The 20,355-nt window shown below is 36.3% G+C and overlaps 2 protein-coding genes across 3 annotated transcripts; both read left to right on the top strand.

The window, feature by feature from the left end:
* The first annotated feature begins 4,919 nt into the window (after window positions 1-4,919).
* On the top strand, window positions 4,920-10,126 carry LOC113776076. 2 transcript variants are annotated; one of them, XM_027321150.1, is made up of 5 exons: window positions 4,920-6,408; window positions 7,030-7,258; window positions 7,764-7,871; window positions 9,404-9,571; window positions 10,013-10,126. In XM_027321150.1, the coding sequence occupies exons 2-5, from the start codon at window positions 7,241-7,243 to the stop codon at window positions 10,115-10,117; spliced, it is 399 nt and encodes a 132-aa protein (XP_027176951.1). In that variant the 5' UTR covers window positions 4,920-6,408; window positions 7,030-7,240; the 3' UTR covers window positions 10,118-10,126. The 2 variants fall into 2 exon arrangements, with proteins under 2 accessions (XP_027176951.1, XP_027176952.1); XM_027321151.1 differs by lacking the exon at window positions 4,920-6,408 and having other exon boundaries at window positions 7,097-7,119; window positions 7,199-7,258.
* Window positions 10,127-11,855: 1,729 nt separating this feature from the next.
* LOC113773536 (late blight resistance protein R1-A-like) lies at window positions 11,856-16,188 on the top strand. Its single transcript, XM_027318175.1, has one exon. It carries the CDS (start codon window positions 11,856-11,858, stop codon window positions 16,158-16,160), a length of 4,305 nt encoding a protein of 1,434 aa, XP_027173976.1. The 3' UTR covers window positions 16,161-16,188.
* Window positions 16,189-20,355: the final 4,167 nt, after the last annotated feature.

Here is a 20,355-nt window from a genome sequence, read left to right as displayed (position 1 = left end):
TTTTTTTCACTTTAAGAGATCAAAAAACATAAAAAATAAAAGGGTTTTCTTGAATTTTTTTTTTCACACTTATTAATACTAGAAAAAGAAAAGGAGATAGGAAAGAAGAATACAGAAAATTAGATTTTGCAAAGAAAAAAATAAAGAAAAGTCTAACATTATCGTATTACGTTAATGTTATCAGGATTAGAATTGAAATTTGATGGTAAACAGAAAAGTGAAATAATTTTAAAATAATAAAAGTATTTAATTCTTTCTTATTTGTAATTTTTAAAAAAAGAATTGAGCTCCCTCTCTCCTTCTCCCCCTCCCCCTCCCCTTCTCCATCTTTCTATTATTTTTACATTAATAAGATTGACAAGAAGAAATAAATTAATACTTTGACTTTTTTTTCTTGATACTAAAAAGGAGAATAACCACTCTAAATTTTTTATTATTTTTATTATACAAAAAGGAGGATATTTTTTTAAAATTTTTTAACTTTCTAAGTTGGTTTAATGATAGAATAAATTGCCTAAAAAATAACTCTATGGAGTAAATTAATAATGAGATTATAGTTTATGGGGGTAAAGTAATAATAATTTTAAGGGTTAAACATGTTTTGTCACTTTAATTAACAAATTCTGTTAAGTTTGACCATTAGTCTTGGGGATAAAGTGATTAAAAGATAACGTTAAGGGGGAAATTGATAGTAACACCAAACGTTAAGGGGGTAAAGTGATAATAACCCATAATTTAATTAGTTACAAACTTATGATAATGATATTATTAATTATATATATTATATAATGTATATTAGTATGTGTAATATGATTGATATTATCAATTATACTAATAATTATATATGTCTACTAATAGAAATTATTAATTGGTTATACAAAATTTACTAATACATTGATACTAAATCCCTAATTACACTTAATACAATAACATTTATTTCTCAAAAAAAAAGTAAAAGCATAATAATGAATTAGTGATTATATTTGTGCCAAAAGTGAAAACCTGATTATTTTAGTTGTATTTATTTCATCATGTTGGATTGTATTCAAATAACTGTTGTTTCATTGTTTTTATAAGTTTCAATTGTGAAATTACAATGAATAATAATTTGGTGATGTTGTTATTTTAGTACTTGATTATTTGCTAAAATTTAACTATAATAAAATTATATAACAAATTTTTATTAGTCCTGCGGGGGCACCCACAGGGGAAGTGGGGCGCGGTGGGGCCAGCGGGGGACGGAAGATGGAAGGGGGGCGAGGGGAATTTGTAGGCAGCCGGGGGAGGGGGGGGGGAACCCAACCCCGCCCCGTTGCCATCCTTAGTTCTAATCCAGAATTTTCTAAAAATTTCATCGACGGATGCAAAGGGACTCGTCTGATTCGGTGGCGATTCAGTCCTTCCGGATTCCCTATTGATCTTCTTGGATCCACCATTCCCTTTAGTGTAGAGTAGGAGTAGGTGCAGAATAACATTTATCGTGTCTGGAAAAAAAAAAAAGCTAGTGGTCGTGGGCCCGATTTATATGACTCAGACTTTGCCAAAAATTGATTACAATGGTAAATATTAAAAAAAAAAAATTTGGATGGTTTAGACTCTGATTAATTATAATGGTAAACATGTAATTTATAGAGTTCAGGACCCTTGCCCCTTGTCCAACACAGAGAGCCAACTGGACGTCAGCCAAAAAAAAGTGTACAGTGAAAAGTACCCTAATAATTCAGAAAGTGAAGTAGCAATCATTGCAACAAAGCTGATACGTACTTGCAAGAATCTAAAGATCGATATTGAGATTGAGATCATGGCTGCTGCTCGCATTTCTATGGCGTTGGAGGAGTTACTAAATCAAATTCTGCTGCAAGGTGCTGATTGTAGCTGTGTCAACTATGGGATCAGATACTATTGGGAGTTGTTGAGCTCGCCACTGCAATCCACCCGCTCAGCCTCCCTCATTGATGGGATCCATCAACTCAACAGGGATTGGAGTTTTTTGCGCTCAGTTCTTGAATCCATTCACCAGTGGAGTGATGCTGCTAAGGTGTCATGTGCTGTGGAGCTCAAGATTGAAGCTGCAGCTGAGGAGATTGCCCAGAACCTTGAAGAGAAGAAGCAGATAAAGAACCTGAATCATGAGGAAGTCCTGGAATTAGTCCATTGTTGCCAAGGAGAAACTCAGCGCTTGATGACAGAAATTAAAGAATCTGTCGACCATTTGTCATTATGCTCATTCCAGGTAAACTGTACTCGTCCTCTTCCCGATGGAGGTGGTGACGTTTGTTTTTCGTTTTGGACAAGTTTTGTCGTCTCTGTAATATGGAATCTGCGGTTTATGTTGCTGACTATTGATTCTACTGATGGAGAATCTATGCATTTTCGAAAACAAGTGTATGCCTGGTACAAAGAGTTAGACTGGATCCGTGATTACATTGTTGGTGCATGTGGTAGTGGTTTTGACTTTCTCGCAGCAACAGCTGGTGATAACTATGGAAGCGTTATTGATAATTTCCTGAATCATGTTGCATCTGTGATTGTGCGCACTGCAATTCAGTCTTGTAATTACTGGTGCCATTACAAAATGACAACAACAACAACAACAACAGACTCACCACTTGAAGAGAGGAAAAAGATCAAGTTTGCTGAACTTCTGGTGGTGGAGGATTTGCAGCGTGAGATTGATCCTACTAATCCCTACTTCATGGAATTGCATCTCCATTTCCTTATAGCTCTCTGTAAAATAGGAAGATATCAGGTTGGGGATCTTGTTTGTTGTTTTTGTAAATATTATTTCAATTGGAGAGTAGGAGACATTCGAGACAGTGTGTCTTCCTTGTTAACCTGTTTTCTTGGCAATATGTTACACGAGGAGGTGGAAGAGAAGGAGGTAGTACAAAGTTCCTGTGGAGAAATTACTGCAGTGCTACTATGGATAGCATCTCTGTTTGAGGCAGCACGGAAAGAGGGAATGGAGGTGGAGGAGGAGGAGGATGTTTTTCTTCCTGTTCCTCCATGTTCGGAGGAGGATGTTCGTCTTCCTGTTCCTCCATGTTCTGAGTTGCTTATTGAAATTTGTCTTCTTGAGACAGAGCTTTTCCTGAAGAAGCTACTCCGCCATGAATCTCTCAGCAGCAGCACTTTGTCCTTGATTTCAGCTCAGAAAAGCCAAACCAAACATGAATTCAGTCAGATCCTCCAAAACCTCAGAAGGGATCACCAAGATTTACTTGACGAGAAGTTAGAACATGGGAAAAAGGCCTTTGCAGTCATTGAACAAGTGATCGACCAGGTTGCATCTCTTTGTCAGTCATTTGAGGCCAAGAAGATCTCAGAATCTATGTTAAAAAACTCTATTCGCCGAATGCTTCTTAAGATTGTGATTTTCAGGGCAGATTCATTCTTAACGGAGTCACTACCATTCATGAGTAATTATGCTGAGACTTTCGTGGCTGATGGGAAAGATCAAATAGCACTCCTTCTTGAGCAGCTCATTTTTTTGAAACCAATTAAGAATGTGATGGACAGAGAGGAAATGGACATAAGCTTTGTACAAATTGAATCACTTTTGAGGGAGATAACAAGTTTATCTTACTTGAATCTTGCCAACAAAAGAGACGCAAAAGAGATGATCAAGAAAATTAACCTTTCATCTGTGCTGCTGCTAGACAAGTTGAAGCATCGTAAGCGAATGCTTATTGAGATTGGCCCCCAATTTCCCTTGTTCGAGTTTCCCAAGACTCACAAACTGGGGTTCATTGATTTTCTATACACAAACCTAGGGGAGCTGCTGAAATATGATCCTGTGTCAATTGCACCATTGAAGCATTATGTTGAAGAGATTCAACAACATCTCAAGTCATTGAGTTCATTTCTTGTCAGTGTTTCAGAGTCGGATATGCATGAGAATCCAGAACTGAAAGATGTTGGTGATCGTGCTACTGAGATAGCATATAAAGTGGAATATGTTATTGACTCGATTGTGGATGAAGCTCAATGGCAGCATTTCTTCTGGTTTCATCATCAATTAGAGGAGTTAAGACTTATTAATGAGCTGGCCACTGGAATTCGCTTGACATACTCTGATGCCAAAGTCCCAAAAAGCATTGTCTCCCGCGTTGCAATCGATATGGTATCGCAGGAGCGTGCAAGGGAAGTAATCAAAGAAATGGTGGTAAATCTCAGTGATGAAGAGCAGGTTATAATTGATCAACTTACCAGAGGATCCTCAAGGCGAGGTATTGTTTCTATTGTTGGAATGCCAGGTCTTGGAAAGACAACATTGGCTAGGAAAGTGTACAACAATCAAAATGTTACACGCCGCTTTCATTGTCGTGCATGGTGTTATGTTTCCCAAGTATATGAGAAGAAGGAATTACTGCTCAAGATTTTACATGACATGCATGGGCTTTCTGATGAGATTTGCCAAATGACTACCGAAGATCTTGAATCAAAATTGCGTCAATGCTTGTTGAAAAACAAGTATCTCATAGTTATGGATGATGTGTGGGATGCTAGAGCTTGGAATGACTTGCAAAATTCATTCCCAGATGACAACATTGGAAGCAGGATTCTAATGACGAGTCGTCATTGTCACGTGGCCTTGGAAATTGAACCAAATGGTGATCCTCATTTACTTCGCTCACTTTTTGAGGATGAAAGTTGGATTTTGTTAGAAGGAAAGGTGTTCCAAGGAGAAGGTTGTCCCCAGGAATTGTTGCCAATCGGAAAGAAAATTGCTCAAAGGTGTGGTGGGCTACCTCTAGCAACTGTTACAATTTCAGGTCTTCTGCAAAGGACAGAAAAGAGCAAAGAATTTTGGGAAAACATTTTAGAAAGCTTGAGTTCCGAAATAATGAGTGATCCAGAAGCTCGGTGCAATGAAATCTTTGAACTGAGCTACAAGCACTTGCCAGGACATCTAAGAGCATGCTTTCTTTATTTGGGTGTTTTTCTGGAAGAAAGAGATATTCCTGTGAGTAAATTGATACGTTTCTGGCTTGCTGAAGGTTTCATTCCAAACACTGAATCAAGGAGATTGGAGGATATTGCCGAGGCATACTTGGTGGATCTAATTAACAGAAGCCTAGTAATAGTCTCCAAGAGAAGATCCAACGGGCAGGTCAAATCATGTCGCCTTCATGATCTTATACTTGTTTTCTGCAGATCGAAGGCCAAAAGTGAGAATTTCTTGCAGCTGTTAATGAAGTCTGATGAACCATATTCTTCTTTTCCTAGCTCAGATTATGGTTTTGAATTTGATTTTCACGATCATTTAGCTCCTGTAACATATAAGGCCTATAGATTGAGCATTTTTCTGAAGCGAAATCATTTTGTTGAATCAAGACCTTCTGGCCCGGGCACTCGGTCTTTGATATTCTTTGCCTCCACTGATGCAGAGCCCAGATGTCCCTATGACATCTCATTCATTTGTCACAACTTCAAATTTCTTCGGGTGTTGGATTTTGAAAGCATCAATATTGGTGTCTCCTTTCCTGTTGAAATTGGACTGCTGGTTCGGTTGAGATATTTAGCAGTGAGTGGGTACTTGCAGTATATCCCAAAATCAATAGCCAACCTCAGGAAACTAGAAACTTTGATTGTGAAGGGGTTGCGTGGTAAGGTTGTCCTACCAAAAACTATTTGGCAAATGACAAGTTTAAGGCATCTTCATGTGAACATTCATGTTGCATTCAAATTGGATGATGAAGAGCTTGGAGGCTGGTATCAGTTGGAAAATTTGGTCAGCTTTTCCCGTCCATCTCTTTCTTGTGGTGAAGATAGTGAACAAGTAATGAAGAGGTTTCCATATCTTCGCAAACTGAAATGCATTTTCTTCGAATCACGGAAGTCTTCCAGTAATTGCAATCAATTTCCAAGATTAAGTTCTCTAACTCATTTGGAGTCGCTCAATATTTTTTACTATGGGAGGCCTATTAATACCACTGAATTCATTCTCCCGTCCAATCTGAGGAAATTGACTCTTTCAAACTTTCACCTACCCTGGAATCGTATCTCGGCAATCGGGAAGCTACCAAAGCTGGAAGTTCTCAAGTTACTTTCTGGTGCCTTTGAGGGGCCGATATGGGACATGGGGGATGAAGAGTTCCAGGAACTTAAATTCTTGAAGTTAGACAGTTTGAACGTTGCCCAATGGAATGCTTCTTGTGATCACCTTCCCAAACTTGAACGCCTTGTCTTACAAAATTGCAAAGAACTTGAGAAAATTCCCCATGATTTTGCAGAAATATCTATGCTGGAAATGATTGAGGTGCACTGGTGCGGACAATCTGCAGAAAATTCGGCAAAAGGGATTGGGGATTCAACTGGGGAGATCAAAGTCCTAATCAGTAGTTCATATGTTAGATCGTGAACATATTATGGATTCCATCATTGCAATCTTCCACTCATTTGCAAGTACATGTCACTATTTTTCAGTAACTTATTCGTTTTTTCAATTCATTTCTGAGATGATATTTCTTCGTTGAGGAAATGTGACTAGCTGAAAAGTATTAAGAACTTCAGTTTACCAAAAGAATATGAATTGGAAAGTTTTGATCAATCTGGATGGTCATTGACTAACTTTTCTTTGACAGTTTTACGTCAGTGGCTTTTGTTGTTTCTTACTGATACTACGTCTTTAGTCAGTTAAATTCATTTTTCTAGTTGGTTTTCATCTTCTCCTTTGGTTTTATACACTCACTTCTCATCACTATGCTAAGTTCAACAATTAGAGCTGGGGGTCCGTTAACTTTTTGTTTCTGCTGCAAAGACCAAAAGTGCAGAATGATTGTGGGTTTTTTTATTTCTAGTTCTTTTCTGCTGGTGAATCTTGCAGGTTAACATTGTTAACGAATCATGAGGATCATAATTTTTTGCTTGCACATCTTTGACATGTAACCTAGATATGTGTGCTTGAGATAGATCTGGTCGGGACTTTGTAAAAATTTCATAGTCAATTATGTGAGAGCAAGTCTAGAACTTGTGGCTTGGAAGATACATGTTGGAAGAAATTGAACAGGTATTTTGAACCTGCAGGTTTTGTTATGGAGAACAGAGTTAACGTTGTTAGCTGAGAAAGCTGGTTGCATTGCTCCAGTAACAACGTGCAGCACCAGAATGACAATGGTAATTCTCGGACGGATATAATCTTTTCAAAAAAAGTGCACTTGCGAAGATTGAAACTTGAGAGTGTCTCCTACTACAGACTAGTCTGCTCTGTTGAATCACCAGTGCAACCAAGCGCTTCATGCGAATGACCCTGGAGGTAATCTTCATTATTCTTGCTTTTCACTGTCAGGATATAGCTGTCTTTCTATAGCAATGCTTCCCTGAAGTAAGCATATGTTGAGAAGGGGAGGCGAGCCTAAAGGGTCCTAAAAACAGGAAATGAAAACTACCAAATCGAATGAGAAGAATAAAACCAATAGAGCATGTTATCTTTGTGGAGATTCATGTCAAGTCATCAAGAGATCTTGAAGTTTATCTAGATACTTATGTGGTCCAGGAAGTTGAGGAAGATTTAGATGTAAGCAGAAGCGTGTTTATTCTTTTCATCAATACTTTTTAAGATATGCTTCTTCTGAATCTATTTACTAGGAATGTATGATTAACTGCAAAACCTTAAATATTCAACAGACAAGATTTGTAGAATGTGGCATATTTGTTGAATCTGGACATTTTTTTTATTCGTTTAAACTTTTTTCAGAGTTTTACATCATTGTTTGTTTGTTGGTTTCATTGTTTCATATAAATTTTCTTAATTTTCTCAGAACTATTGGGCATTCCTTGAGAAAGAGGGGACTGAGTTTAGGGATCTGTTGAAATGCACTGGAGGTACAAATAGGGGAGTCAGTTACAAAGTAATTTGGGACCTACAGGTACTTCTTCGCCTAACTCATGACACAGGTGTAGCTTTATTGTGACAATAAGTTACAAAACCAAGAAGCTTAGTTTTCAAAATTGCTGTGGGAATGAGAAGCATGAGTAACTTATTTAAGCAGCAGATGCAGGATTCCATTTCTCTTTTCTTCTCAGATGAAATTACGAGAAGTCTGAAATAAAATTGCGTATCTCATATCAAGTCTAGTGACACTATATTCAATTGGACCAACAATGTTGTTTTATTGGATGCATAGTTGTCTAGTGACACCATCGACAGTTGTGCTATTCTTCTTTTATTTTGGCAAGCATTATTGATTCTGTTGCTGTTGCTTTGTCTTCCTATAGATCCTGGAAATGACAGTTCCGATGTTACTTAATAGGAGCATCAAGAGTTTATTTTGAACCTGCAAAAGAAAAAGCATGATAGTTATTTGTCTTTCCTGTCCAGAATTTTGTGAAAAGCATGCAAGACAGAAGCTTATTAGAAAACATCCCTTCCTAGAATGTTCATTTTTTGCTCTACAAGAGTGGAGTAATCAAAATTAGAGCAGTAGTTGAAACTAATGAGGGGAAGAAGTTTATAGGAACTTGTAGAATTGACTAATAATGTTTCAGTGCATATGCAAATGCAATTGACTCTTAATGAGGGGGTGAGGGGGTGCCAAGGCAAGAATTTCAATCTGAATTCTGAGCTTTTCTTTGTGCTCTCAATTATCTTTAAATCTGGTTGCTACCTTTTTCTTATTTCGAAAGGGAAAACTTCCCAGTTACTATCTAAATGATGTACATTGTCCTCAAACCATACTCAAGAAGCAAGGTGACAACAATGAGATGTGCTGGAGAGCATAATTATTTTACCCATATTTAGAGGGATTCATCACATGCTATTTATTTTGGGGTAAAAAACAAAAAAACTCCCTGTGGTAAATCTAATACACAGAAAAGCCCCTCGTGGTTTTAAAATATACAACACGACACCCCGTATTTTGAATTAAATTGTAAAGGTGACGGAATTCGTTAAACTTAACGGAAATGGACGAAATGACCAAAATGCCTTGATATAATTAAGCAAAAGACAACTCAAAAAAATTATTTGTTTTATTCTCTAGATAGAGAGAATTGAGGGTTAAGGGGTAGAACAGGTATATTTGTTAAAAATTAGGTATAAAATTTTTTTTTAGATTCCAATAAGTCATTTCCGTTAAGTTTTAACGGATTCCGTCACCTTTACAATTTAGTTCAAAGTACGGGGTGTCGTGTTATATATTTTGAAATCACGGAAGGCTTTTCTGTGTATTAGATTTACCACAGGGGACTTTTTTATATTTTACCTTTATTTTGTAACAGAGCTTGTCTTTTAGAATCCTGGAGAGCATAACCTAGTTGCTGAGATTCTAAGATTTACCAAATTCACTTTTATGTCATTGTTGCCACAAGTCATCATACAAATGGTATGATATAGTTTGTCAAATAACTTGGTTAAAAACTGATCTTGGATTTCTTCTCCCTGTAATTCATAAAAATGCAGAGATGTGCTACTGGGACAGATCCAGTTATTCTTGATTTAAGAAGCATGGGAAAAGGTCAGGTTTGGGCAAATGGCCATAAAAAATACGCAGACATTGCATTCTTGCTGCTCCAAGAAATGGTTTCAGAAGAACCCCGTCTCTATGTGGGAAACCTGCTCAAGGCTTGTGTAATCTGCTCCTTTAGTAGCACTAATTTTGTGCAATCCTGACATAAAGAGTCAAAAACTTTTATGCTGTAACAAGTTTAACATTCTTTCTTAGTACAATGATGACAATCGTTCCAACTATAATGCCTACTTTGGATAGAACCATCTAAAAAAAAAAAGGAAATGAAAAACATCCCTCTTAGGCAAGAACAGCATATAAATCTGATAAAGTTTGTAGCTGATGCTTTTTGTAACTGAAATGCAAAAGAAAAGGAAGCAGAAATTTTATTAATTTTCAACCCTAGGCAACCAGTTTTTTGTTTACGAATGGCTTTGTAGTTTTTGGGATTTATGCTCTCTTACAGTAATTTAAATTAGCTTTGAAGTGCATGTACTTCATTTATCATACTGATCAACACGTACTAATGAAGGTAAATAACTATCTAAAGAAATATAATGCAGGACCTTCATATTCACAAAAGCACTCGTGGGCATGAAAGCGGGGGCAAGAATGGTTTTTCAGTTTTCAGTGACCAAGATTCGGCTAACGAAATTCAAAATGTATGATGCAAAACAACGCCTCGGATTTTGATACAAGTGAAGTGCACGTGTTGGTATCAACAGTAATGGAATACTCTATTAGATGTTTGCTACACAGTTGCATAACTTATTTGTAATGAATGACAAATTGCAAGTTTTTCATGGGCAAAAGGTCACCCATGACACAACACTTAATCCCTGTAATTCCGCATATTCAATTTCATAAGTTTGTACATACATACAAATGTACATACACATACATACATACATACATACATATATATATATATATGTATATATTAAAACCACCAATATGATTGTGATTTAGTGGTTTAATTTTTCTTTCGTAAAATGCCCTTATTAGTAATATTAAAGACTTTAATCTATTTCTAAATATTATTGAAGCTTTTTACGTAATACCAACCTTTAAGTTTTGTTTTAGAAGTTGAATCTCTTGTGGAATAGAAATTGATTTGGAAAGGTTAAAGGTTATAACTTAATTTACTTTTTTTAAAAAAAAAATTTTTGGCTTAACGTCATAAATTGTATTTCAATCCAATTCTACAGCAACTATTGGTAAACCCATTTATATGTACTTGTCCATCGTTGAATAAATATTTCATCAAATTATAAGTAAGAAATATAAAAGTTATTTCTATGATCCGTGACATGAGCCACTAGCCATTAATGTAAACCAATAGCAATTATTTAGTAATAGCATAGTCATGACAAAAGAATAAGTCAAAAAAAAAAAGATATTTTAAAGGAAAAAAATGGACCAGTCAAGTCAAAGTATGAAATTCTCAATTCCTTAATAATCCATACTGAATTTTTTTAAAGATTCTTAAATCAATCAATATTCTTCAGGCTAAGAGAATTAAATATGGTAGTAAAAATCTAACAAACGTAGACTTCTAACAAAAATGAAACTCAGTTCTAATTAAAATTATAATTATAATTGACATATGTAAGTTACAAAATGAATAACACTCTGTCTTTTTAAAACAAATTGAAGACTAAAATCTAAAACATGAATTAAACAAGTAGACTAACACGAGAATATTAATTCTTTAACCAAGCATTTATTGAGAGTTTGTTAAATCACAATAAAATCGCCATCTTATAAAATTATTTCAACTAACACTCTTTATCGTTTTTAATAATATGAAATCAAGAAGAGACAAGATCCAACCTAATACGTATATAACATCAATCAATTGCATAACCATAACTTTCTTTATCGTTTTATTTATGTATGGATTTGTATTTAGTATTTGCAGTACTTTAATCAATAATGCTCGGTGTACTATTCAATAAAAGAATGCTACTAGCAGTGCGTACCGGGGAAGGCCTTCTTTTGACTATGACCACCTACATAAAATTATTGCTAGTAGTAACATGGTTCAAAGCTAGACTAGGAGGCGTTATCACTCGAACAGGGCTCTCCTTCTTCTTATATCGAGACGAGATAATTCCAAGATAATGGATCGTCGAGAATTCGATCGAAACATTTTCGAGATGGATAGAAACGGTTCAATCACCCAAGTTACTCCGAATCATCTCAAATCAACACAAATTTTTATTACTTTTATTAATTTTTTATTACTTTTATTTATCATATTTTTTTATATTATTCATAATTTTTAGAATATTAAAGGTTTTAAAATTCGCAACTTTGAACCATGAGTAGTAATTATGCTTCAATAGACAAATCTGGTAGATAGTTGTACTTGTATCCAAAAGTCACGAGATCAAAATTCTGCAGATGGCTGCCGCTGGTTCCAGCTTTGATCTCATACATTCTACCTTGGAAGGGCTGAGGAGAAGTTTTGATAGATATCACTGGACTGATGAGTTTGGCAATGATGTTGACAGGTTCGATGATGTCAATAAGGATTGGATGTTTTTGAGGACGCTTTGGGAGTCTGTTGACATGCTGAGAAACGGTGATGATGAGGCAGATAAGGTGTTTAATTTGGGACTCAAGATTGAAGCTGCAGCCAAGGAGATTGCTCAGGACGTTGTACTCATAGACAAGAAGAAGATGAAGACGGTCTGGGTGGATCTGCAATTTCTCTATGATTACGGAACAAAAACCAAGAATTTGATGGCAGAAATCGGAGAAGATCTTGACCAGCATTTGTCAGGATTTTCGTTTCAACTGCGCCGCCCTTCTCCCCATGTTTGGTTTTGGTCAAGGTTTGTATCCTCTGTAGCATCGCGTATGGGCTCTATCGAACCGACTTCTACGGATTTCAATGCTTTGGCCAGTGAGATGCGCTCGCTGCAGAATTACTTGAATGATGTATTATGCAGTGACGTTGACTACCCAGTGGCAGCAGCAGCAGCAGCAGGTGGTGATGACGTTATTGACATCAATGCTTCCATGAATCGTGTTGCATCTGAGATTGTGCACCTTGCAATTCACACTTGTGATTACTGGTTTTCTTACAGGACAAACCCAGGCCCAATCCAAGAGAAAAAATGGATTAAGCTATCTAAATTTGCGGTGGATTTGCAGCATGAGATTGATCCTACCAATCCCAAGTTCATGGAGTTCCATCTCCATTTCCTTATAGCTCTCTATAAAACTGGACAACATCAGGTGAAATTTTGCCGCAAATTTTGCAACTATGTTGCCACGAAATCGGGGGCTGAACAAGTTCTCGACGAGGTGTCTTGGCTGGTGAAGTTTTTAGTCAGCAGTAAACTAGAGGAGGAGGATCAATTTCTTCCAATTTTTTTTGCTGAAATTCATGCAGTGCTCGTAGTAATGGCATCTGTTTTCAAGAAACAACGGGATGAATGTCCTAAGACTCTGCATTCTGAGTTAGTTATGATGATTTGTCTCCTCCAGACAGAGCTTTTCCTTACGGAGATTGCTCTGCCAAAGATTAAGAACAGCACTTTTCAAATTGAAGATCAGCTCGATCAAATGAAAGATCAGGTCTGTCAGAAGCTGGGAAAAGTGAGAAGATATTCCAAGAATCTTCCAAGTGGGAAGGCTGAATATGGGAATAAGATTTTGGCTCTCATTGAACAACTGTACTACAGTGTAGCATCTCTCTGTCGGTCATTCAAGGCCAAGAAGATAAACAAATCTACGGTAAAGAACTCAATTCTCCTCCTGCTTCTTAACATTGTCATTTTGAAGGCAGAGTCATTAAATAAGAGTAGTAATGCTGCAAATTTCTTGGTTTATCGGAAAGGTCAAATAGCACTCCTTGAGCAGCTCAATCTTTTCACGCTTCTCTCGAATCACCTAATGACAGTGGACATGGACATGTTCTTCTCACAAACTGAAATATTTACTACGGGGATGATGACAGAAGGCAACAAAAATATGATCCTCTCATCTCTTGAGCTGTTAGATAAGGTGAAGCGTATCAAGGCTAAGCTTAGAGAGGTTTGTCCCCAGGTTCCGTTGTCTGATTTTCCCAAAACTTACAGGCCAGGTTTCATTGATTTTCTACTCAGAAACCTAGAGGACCTGCTGAAATATGATCCTTCATCAATTGCACCAGTCAAGCATCATATAAAAGAGGTTCAACTACAATTCAAGTCTCTGAGTTCTATTTTCATGAAAGCTTCAGAGTCGGATATTAGTGAGAATCCAGAACTAAAAGATTTTCTTAATTGTGCTGCCAATATAGCATATAAAATTGAATATGTCATTGATTTGATTGAAATTGATGCTCAGTGGCAGCATTTCTTTTTGGTTTTTGATCTACTAGAGGAGTTAAGAATTGTTAATAAGCGAGCCTCTGGAATTCATTTGACAACCTCTGATGACGGAGACCGAGATTACCAAAACCTTAGCCAGGTTCCACTCAACAAGATGGCACAGGATGGTATCCCATTAATCAAGGAAACGGTGGTGGATATCAGTGATGAAGAACAAGTTATAACTGATCAACTCACCAAAGGATCCGCACGGTTGGGTATTGTTTCTATTGTGGGAATGCCGGGTATTGGCAAAACAACAATGGCTTGGAAACTGTTTAACTGCCCAAAGGTTCTGTCTCACTTTCATTGTCGGGCATGGTGTACAGTTTCACAAGAATATGAGAAAAAAGAACTGTTGCTTGAGATATTAGGTGGCATTCATGGGCTTAATGAGAATATTTGTCAAATGAGTAAGGAAGATCTCCAACTAAAATTGCGTCAGTGCTTGTTGAGAAACAAGTTTCTCATAGTTATGGATGACGTGTGGGATGCTGGAGTTTGGAATGAGTTAAAAATTTCATTCCCTGATGATGCGAATGGAAGTAGAGTTTTGATAACCAGCCGTCATCATGATGTGGCCTTGCAAATTGAACCAAATGGTGATCCTCATTCTCTACGCTTATTTTCTGATGATGAAAGCTGGAACTTAATAGTAGGGAGAGTATTCCAAGGTGAATCTTGTCCGGAAGAATTGTTGCTAGTCGGAAAGGAAATTGCCCAAAAGTGTAAAGGATTACCTCTAGCTGTAGTTGCAATATCTGGTCTCCTCCGAAGGATAGAAAACAGCAGAGAATCGTGGGAGAAAATTGCAAAAAGCTTGATTGCAAAAGTAATGGAAGATCCAAAAGCTCGGTGCATGGAAATCTTAGAATTGAGTTACAAATACTTACCCGGATATCTAAAACCGTGCTTTATTTATTTGGGAGTTTTCCTTGAAGACAAGGATATTCCTGTTAGCAAGTTGACACGGTTTTGGCTTGCTGAAGGTTGCATTCATGACTCTGAGTTGAAGAGCTTAGAAGGTATTGCCGAAGGTTACTTGATGGAGTTGATTAGCAGAAGCCTGGTGGAAGTCTCCAAAAGAAGATCCAACGGAATGGTCAAATCATGTCGCTTGCATGATCTGTTACGTGATTTTTGTCAGTTAAAAGCCAGAGCAGAGAACTTCTTCCAGCTAGTAACCAGGTTTGATGAGCCATATGTTTCTTTTCCTAGTTCAGATTTTGGTTTTGAATTTGATTTTGGCCATCATTCTGATCCTGTAACATATGAGGCCTACCGATTGTGCATTTTCTTGAAGCGAGTTCATTTTGTTGTATCAAGACCTTTTGGCCTGGGCACTCGTTCTTTGATATTCTTCCCCTCAGCTGATTCAGAGCCCAGATGTCCATATGACATCTCATTCATTTGTAGCAACTTCAAACTTCTGCGGGTGTTAGATTTTGAATGCATCAACCTGGGTATCACCTTCCCTGCTGACATTTCGTTACTGGTCCATTTGAGGTACTTGGCAGTTACTGGATATATGCAAACTATTCCACAATCCATTGCCAATCTCCAAAAACTAGAAACTTTTGTCGTGAAGGGATTACGTGGTCTGGTTGTTTTACCAGATACTATTTGGCAAATGGCAAGGTTGAGGCATCTTCATGTGAATATGCATGTTGCTTTCAAATTGGATGATGAAGGGCTTGAAGGCTGCTCTCAGTTGGGAAATTTGGTCAGCTTTTCCCGTCTCTCTCTCTCTTGTGGTGAAGATGTAGAATCAATAATAAAGAGGTTGCCAAATCTGCAGAAACTGAGATGCATATTCTTTCATCCACAGGGTTCTTCGAAGAATTCCTATCAGTTTCCAAGATTAGATTTTCTAACTCATTTGGTATCACTCAATGTATTTTACTACGGAAGCGCTATTACCAGGGAATTCATTCTCCCGTCCAATCTGAGGAAATTGACTCTATCAAACTTTCGTCTACCATGGAGTCATATCTCAACAATTGGGAGACTACCCAACCTGGAAGTTCTCAAATTGCTTCTTGGTGCCTTTGAGGGGCTGACATGGGACATGGAGGAAGAACAGTTCAAGGAACTCAAATTCTTGATGTTAGACAATCTGAACGTTTCTCAATGGAATGCGACTTGTGATCACCTTCCCAAACTTCAACGGCTTGTCTTGCAAAATTGCAAAGACCTCGAGGAAATCCCGTATGATTTTGCAGACATAGGTACCCTGGAAGTGATTGAAGTGCACTGGTGCGGACAATCAGCAGAAGAGTCTGCAAAATGGATTGCGGAAGCAACTGGGGACATCAAAGTGCTTATTAGTAGTTCATATTTGAGATGATAGTATGATTGTGGATTATGTTGTATTACTCCCCGAACTTGTAAGATAATCAAATTTCAGTACCTTATCCTTCTCTCGATTCATTTGTGAGATGATATCTCTTTTAATAGTTGAGGACAGACGACTGGCTGAAAAATATCAAGGTCATCTGTTCCTTCTTGTTTGAAACATCTGCACAGTTGAATTCATTTTGCTTCAAGTTGGTATTTGTCCTCTAGATTACATCTACCGTAATCTTAACTTTTTTGAGCAAGCTGAAATTCGAGTATTGCAGATTGGTTTCGACGTTTACTGCATTTTATCCTTCTATCATAAACTATTGACAGCCGCAGTTGCTGCACCCCATAAGCGCTAGGCAGTTGCAACTCCATAACTTCATACCTGTTTCCCTGAAATACGTTTTCCAGTCTTTTTAAGTTCTCAGCATGGAAATGGCTGTAGTATTGTTACAGTCAACTGAAAATGCACAATTCACCTTAGACGCCAACATGGGGTGACAAGAAACATGAGGGTAAACGGGGATTTTACATGCCTTAGATACCCTTGTGCAGTTATGCAGATTCCCAATGAAGATTATGTCAAACTTTTTCCCAGAAAGGAATTTTATCTCTTGTTAGATTGCAGAGGTAAGTGATTTTGTGCAAAGCTAAAACTAAACACAACCAATCCTAGAATGATCCTTAGGAAAAGAGCTATTTGGAAGATCGTCACTAACCGCAGATTGAATTCATCATGTTGGACAAACATGGCAAGCAATCTACCAATTCATCACCATGAAGAACATGCAATAGTTCGGTCGTTTTGGTCCAAATTTCCGCCTTTACTATCATCCATGACCTCCACCTTTGTTCTTATTTAAGTTTTCAAAATCCCTGTTTAGATCAATAATCAGCACTAGCCATTTTCTTGGAAGTACAGAGAACACTTTATTGAGGCACACATAAACAAAGCCCAAATTTTGGTGAAACTCACATTATTGGTGAAATTCACATCAATTTTATTTGGTGATTTCAGTGGTGGAGCCAAGAATTAATTTCATTGGCAGCAAGAGCGACGTAGATTATTTTTATTTGTTAATTTCCCCTAAAATTAAGACATGGAAACAATATTCACTGAATAAATAAAAAATGATACAACTATCTCCAAGGGAAAAAAAAATACAACCATCGTATGATTAATATAATATAGAATGACATTCTGCAAATCATTATATGGTTTGCTTCATAAATTACATCAAACCTATTACATTTGTTGTAGATAAGTTTTTTAAAAGTTTGCATTTGTTCGAGAAGAAGAGGATGGGTGAAGAAGGTGATCAGAAGAGTTGGTGAGGAAACAAAAAAGTATGCGCTTTTATGTGTTAAAATGAGATCCAGAGTCAAAATAAGTAACACGACTACTCTAAGCAACCACCAGCCTTTGGGCTGGTGGCCACTACCTAAGTGGGTGGGGTCAAATCTTGCCTCCCACCAAAAAATGACACATCTAAGTGGTTTGTTTCTACCGGCTTTTGGGGTTCCCTCGGGTTTAGGTTTGTAAAAATTAACGTAGGCCCTTTGGGCTTCGAAAGAAAAAAAAAAAAAGTGGTTTGTTTCTAAAAAATTCAGGCGGGTGTGCTGTGCACCCGTCTAGTCCGGTGGTGGTTCAATCCCCTCCGAATTACCCCTGGACCTCCTTAGGTCCGCCCCCTCCCTCTTGGTGTAGGATAGAATAGGTTTATCGTCTCCAAAAAAAAAAAGAAAAAAAAAACTACTCTAACCAAATTAAGATTTTTGTTTTATTACGAGCTGGTGAGAAAATAAATAGTTTTTGCTTTTATAGGTGTTAAAATGATATCGAGAAGCAAAATAAGTAATACAACTATCTTAGGCAAATTAAGATTTTCATTTTATTGAAAAGGCTCTCTATACAACTTTTTTAGCTTATAATTAACAAACAATAAGAAGTTACAAGGAAACTAAATAGTTGAAGCACAAGGTTTTTTGATAGTTTTACATGCTGTTTCTATTAAGTTACAACGCTAGTAGATGTAAATTTTCACTTCTCAATAACTTAGTGGGGGTAAAAATAGAATCCATGAAAATTATAAGCGCAATTACACAATTTCCATGTTCCCGCGCCTCCCAGTGCAAATCCGTGTAAATCCACCTCTAGTGAAATTTGTCTTAATCATTGGGGTGTCAAAAGTGGAAATCTTTTGCTTGAACTCATAATTTTGGATTGCTATTTTTCTTCAAAAAATTTTTACATTTATCATAAGTACATTTTCTAATCGTATTTTTATCTCTTACACATTAAATCGTCACAGTATATTTTCTATAAAAACTCTAAAAAATGATAATCTAAATGGGCTCTAAGTATTCTGAACTCGAGGACAGAATTCATGTTTTCTATCTGCTTTGATGATATAATTATCTGATCGAAACATCTAAAAACACTTGCCTTATCTACTTTTCTCGTCCCTAAGAAATTGACAGCATAATTTTCTTTGTGGTATACCATCGAAAATTTTGACGAAATGGTGATAAGGTGCAGAATTGCTATTTAATTTATGATTATTTTCCCATAATTTTAATCAAATATTGTTTTAGTTGATTGATTCTACTTATATTTGGTTAATGGTGCTAATTGTAGGAAAAGGAGCAAAATATGCATAAAATGGACAATTGTTCAATTAATTTGGGATTCACATGTTCGGAGCCTGTTTCCAAGTTCAATTCAAAGTCTGGGCAATTTTAGAGGAAGATTTGAATTTTCATTATTAGTTTTATGATTGAATTAGGAAACTTCGAATATTTTCTTTTGTGATTTATTTTTTTATTTAGAAGACTAGTTGTTATTTAGTAGTAGACTTCAATTAGGAAATAAAGAGAAAAAGACAGCCGATTTCCCGTTTGATTACCACCTTGGGCCACCTTGGCCCAGGGAACAATCAAAAAGGACCGTGACCCCTTGTGGGAAAAAGGAGCCGCTTGGCTTTCTTTTCTTCTTAGTTAGTTTTCTTTGTTGAGCGCTTTTGCGAAGGTTCTCGATGAATTCACGCGGTTTCTTTTCTATGATGTGGAGCTAAATTTCTTTTTCTAGTCAAGGAACAATGAAGGATTTAGTTCATCTAAAATTGTGAGATTCAATTGATTATTTTTATTTTTTTATTTACTGATATTCATATATTCTCTGATTTAATTTCTTATGGTTGTTATTTTGTTTGAATATCAAGGGCATTTGATATGTAATTAAGGAAAAATCGTCCAAAACGTCCCTCACATCTTGTAAAATGACTTTTTTCATCCCTCACTTTTAAAAGTGTAATTTTATGTCCCTTACATATTCACATCGGTCAAATTTAGTCCCTAACTAGGTTTTCAATCATTTTTTGGCCGGAATCCATCACGTGCAAGACATGTGATCATTTTTGAAGGGTAAATTTGTCAAATTATATTTTACATAATCTAATCTATAGTCCTCCACATTTTATAAAACAAATTTTTTCGTCCCTCACATTTTATAAAATAATTTTTTCATCCCTCACATTTCACAAAATGAATTTCTCCATCCCTCACATTTCAAAAAATGAATATTTTCATCCCTCACTAATTATGTGTGTGAGGGAAACCCTAAAAAAAAAAATGTGTGTGAATACATTTTGTTTAAACACATGTATATGTCTATTTGATTTTGCTTAATAATACGAATAGCATAAATATATGTATGTGTCTATTTGATTTCACTTAACAATATGAATACCATATATTATACGTGATCATTTGATTTCATCTGGTATTAGCTAGTAAAAATCTTGCATTCATTGTCAAGTTGGCCAATAAAGCTATTTTTGGTCAAAATACAATAAGAATATGCAAATTAAGATTCTATTGGTAAATATTAATCATAATCATACAAAAAGAGAAGATAGCCCACAAGTTGGGCCCAATTACATACATGTGTTTATGCTATTATTATTAAGCAAAATCAAATACACATATACATGTGTTTGAAAAAAAATGTATTCACACACATAATTAGTGAGAAATGAAAATTTTATTTTTTGAAATGTGAGGGATGGAGAAATTCATTTTGTGAAATGTGAGGGATGAAAAAAATCATTTTATAAAATGTGAGGGACGAAAAAATTTATTTTATAAAATGTGGAGGATTATAGATCAGATTATGTAAAATATAATTTGACAAATTTACC

Source organism: Coffea eugenioides, chromosome 6 (assembly GCF_003713205.1).
Source record: "Coffea eugenioides isolate CCC68of chromosome 6, Ceug_1.0, whole genome shotgun sequence".
Lineage (NCBI taxonomy): Eukaryota > Viridiplantae > Streptophyta > Magnoliopsida > Gentianales > Rubiaceae > Coffea > Coffea eugenioides.
Note: the sequence above shows the minus strand (reverse complement) of the source record. Positions and strands in the feature narration are given on the sequence as shown.